Source organism: Perkinsus marinus, assembly GCF_000006405.1.
Source record: "Perkinsus marinus ATCC 50983 genomic scaffold scf_1104296934204, whole genome shotgun sequence".
Classification (NCBI taxonomy): Eukaryota; Perkinsozoa; order Perkinsida; family Perkinsidae; genus Perkinsus; species Perkinsus marinus.
The window spans coordinates 1-3,982 of NW_003214907.1; the positions used below are offsets into that span (position 1 = coordinate 1).

Sequence of the window (3,982 nt, forward strand, 5' to 3'; positions counted from 1 at the left end):
TACGGTCCGCTGGGACTTGCGGACTATAAATGTCCTGGGACATGCCTCAGTGCGGTTAACGGTGGAAGACGTTCACGGAGTTCGCCACGCCTTCTCGCTGTCGGTAGAGGTGGCCGAAGGCCTTAATGAAGGCCTCTCTTACAACACAATCTTACTTGGTATGAAAACCATGCGCAAGATGGGTGGACGACTGGATATGGGTAGTGACATATTCTATTGTGGCGTATTACATGCGCACTGGCCTATGAAACCTTTCTCGGTATCAACCGTGAACACCATCGTGGATACGCCGCCAGAGAAGCTGGTACTTCCAACACAGGCAACGATCGACGAAAGGCTCGAAGGCTGGACCTTCCCCAAGGTGACGGCCAGCCTGAAGCCTGGAGCCGTTCGCCCGTGTCCACGCCGCCCTCACCTCGGGAACAAGCGAGAAATGATGGCCTTGTCACTCTTGGTGGGAAACTTGGTCACGGCTGGCATCGTCGAATTGCTCACACGTGAGCAGGTAGAGGCGCGTAGCGTCTGGATCTCGCCGGCCTTCGCGGTTCCTAAGACCGATGGGGCTCGGGATGGCGAGGAACTCACTCCGGATAACGTAGAAAAGATGTATCGCCTAGTTATAGATGAACGTTCGGTAAATGCCTCCGTGCAAGACCTCCTCCCGAACTGGAAAACCTACATGCGACCAGTCGAGGCGTGCCTCTCAGAGCTACCTGCCAAGGAGATATGGTATGCTTCGGTCGACGTGGCCCAAACATTCTTCAATCTGGAATTTGACGAGTCCTGTGTGGATCTATTTGGTTTTTCCTACTATGCCCTAGGCGTAGACGGGGAAGCTCCGAATACCTTGCGTTATGCCGTTTTCAGACGGATGACGATGGGGTTCAAGCTTTCGTCCTTCTACTGGGCCTATTCAGTGCACTCGCTCCTTACAACAGCACTCCCAGAGGTCTACAGAACTGATGGACCTACGCATATCTTGGACTTTGTTGATGATATCCTTGTCTGGTCAGCCTACTTTGATGAATGTCACGCGTTGAAAAGGCTGGCCATCCATGCTCTGGAAAGAGTGAATGCCAGGGCCCCGGTTCTAAAACAGAAGGGCCCAGCAAGATCACTGGATTACCTCGGCTTCAATCTCGGGCAAGGTGGATATTTCTTATCCAAAGAGTCTATGGATACGCTTCGGGATGCACTCTCTTCGACTCCACAGACGCTGCGAGGCCTCAGAACGAAGCTGGGCATTCTCCAGTTTTGTCGTTCGCTCTGGCGTCCGCATAATAACCACTCTGATACCTCTCTCGCACACTTGACGGCACCATTCACCACTCTAGTGGGCAAGATGGTCAGCGGGGGTGCGAAGAAATCAGCACGACTGCGATGGACAGAGGAGCTCTCTTCTGCCTGGAACAGCATCGTCAAGAACATGGGGGACGGCTTCGTGCCTCACCATTCCTCTGACGATAACTGGGAGGGTATGCAACTCGTGGTGATGAGCGATGCATCACCGGTGGCGAGTGCTGCGTGTTTATTTCGCTTACCACGAGAGGTCTTCGTACGTCAGCTCGAGGCAGGCGAAGTATCAGCGGAATGGATATCCTCTCTTCCAACTTCGGCCTTGATAGGAGTGTGGACGCACAAATGGACGGCTCCAGAAAAGGCCTACGACATCTCGGATCGCGAGTTGCTCGCTACCTGTTCATCTCTGCTACACTGGCGCAGTCTCATACTCCCCTTTGTCAACTTCTTCGAGCTCCCCAAGACCGATGAGCACCCAACGATCGGTAGAGTAGCAGTCTACATGGACTCGAGCAGCGCCTTGGGGAAGCTTGCTGCACGGCTGGATTCCGCCAAGTATACCCCCACGTCTAACCAGTCGAAGCGCTGGCTAGGATGGTTGAGCGAGCTCTTGGTCTTTAGCAACTTGGACCTTACCTACCATCACGTCAGCGGTCGCAACAACTCCTTCGCCGACCTACTCAGCAGGCTTCTAAACGGCGGGCGCCACTTGGTCCCTGAAGGGGGTGGGCAGCCGCTCGTCCTATTCACCACTGATAGCCATGGGCCATCCACAGACTCGTCTGCGGAAAAGCTGGCAAAGGCACTGCTCAGTGGGCAGCTTCTCCTAGAGCTGCATCGGTTACAATCGGCCGATGGGAACACTCGTGTCCATGGGGACACTTTGAGTGCGTGGCATGCCCACTTCGTCAGTGGTGAAGATATCACCCGCACGTCGCAGGAAGCCAAATCTCTCGGACTGGTTACCTTCACAGATGGTCTCGTAAAGGTCATAACCGACGTCACTTTGCATGGCGAGGTTATCGTCCCGGTTATCCCTATCGGGAAGGTAGTGGGCCTGGAGCAGATCATTAACACTAACGTGGTCCCAGACTGGGAACTACGAGAATGGCTGATGTTCACTGCACATGAGGCCGACAGCCATCGGGCATTCCCACAAGCTAAAGAGGCCATCTCTTGTCTCGCTTGGTGGCCATCCATTGCTCGGGACATACGAGCTTGGATAAGTCGTTGCGACTACTGCATGGAGCAGAAGCCAAGTAAAAGGGCAAAACTGGTGAGCGCACCGAGGGTACCTAGAGGGCTCTTGGACATCGATGCGCGCGGGAAGCATCTGGCCATGGACCATGGTTATCCTGTGCCGACTTGGCCGCCTGCCACGGATCCTAACAACAAGGCCTTCTTAGTCATGACGGACCTCGCCACCGGATTCACTCTACTCAGATGTGTCCCTGATGTTGGGGGTCCCACCACGTCCGCGATCCTTTTCGAATCCTGGGTAGCGTTGATGGGGGTTCCCTTGTCTGTAACGGGAGACAACTTCTTGGACACTCCCTCATTACGGAATTCCCTCAAGGCCTGTGGGGTCCGCTTCCTCACTGTTCCGGCCTGGTCCCCGTGGTCCAACGGGAGTGCTGAGGCCCGGGTCGGCAGGGTTAAACGTATACTTCCCGGATACTCGCTCCCGTGGGATGCGGCCATGCCCCATGTGCAACTGGCCATCAATTCCCAACAGCGAGCAAGCGGTCACTCAGCAGCGGATCTTATGCTCGGCACGAAGGTCAACACACCTTCAACGGCCATACTAACGGCCATCTTGGACCCCCACCGCGAGCTGGATTATGACAGTCTAGAGCATTTGGCATCTTCGCTAAACACATGCGAGGCCGTGCGCCAGGTTATCGTCCAATCAATAGGCCTTGCTCGGTCTGCAGTACTCCAGTCTCACGTAAGAGACTGTTTGCGGGCCTCTGCTGCCCGTCCGGGGAAACCCGTTGAGCATGGGGACTTGGTCGTCTGGCGCCGCCCCGGCGCGCGCCCGGTCGAAGGTCATGTCGTAATGGTCGAGGGTGTGAACGTGAGCGAGGGCCCTTTTTGCTACCTAGGCACCATGGCGGGATTCTCTGTTCGTCTCCGTCCTCTAGGTTCTGCGGACGACAGGACGGTAGCCGTCTCTGCATGCCACCTCGAGGCCCGAGCGGAGTCGGTTGACAGAAATCGCCCCACTTTGGCTACTGAGACCACCATCCCAGTAACCTCGACTAAGCCGGACGATTTGTTGCTCGTCCGTCTTGGCAACGAGGAGGACGTCATCGGAAGGGTTAAGCAGAACGCGGGTACCCATGAAATGCGCATACAGGTGTACGACACCAACGACGGCAAGACGTTCATGCCAGTATGGACGAATCTGGACGGCGACTCCTATGCGGCTCCCTCTCCGGTGGATGACAATGACTATCCCCTGCTCAGGACGACAAGCTCAGTGCTCATGAGAGTTATGCTGACCCCTACGGGAAAACTCCGTGATGCATCAGGAACAGCTCTTGTAGCAGCGGGTTATCTTTCTTGAACTTTTTCCCTGTGCCACTTTTTCCTTCAATGCAGGGCCCCTTGGGGGACATCTGCGGTTTGGGTTTACTGCACCAAGCCATCGGAAGGGCCCCTTCATTGCAGGCAATCTCTT

At 55.5% G+C, this 3,982-nt stretch overlaps 1 protein-coding gene across 1 annotated transcript; it reads left to right on the top strand.

Moving 5' to 3' along the window:
* Positions 1–1,801: 1,801 nt before the first annotated feature.
* Pmar_PMAR008670 (hypothetical protein) lies at positions 1,802–3,868 on the top strand (the record flags this gene model as incomplete). The annotated part of the gene is made up of 1 exon (XM_002785066.1): positions 1,802–3,868. The coding sequence occupies one exon, from the start codon at positions 1,802–1,804 to the stop codon at positions 3,866–3,868; it is 2,067 nt and encodes a 688-aa protein (XP_002785112.1).
* Positions 3,869–3,982: the final 114 nt, after the last annotated feature.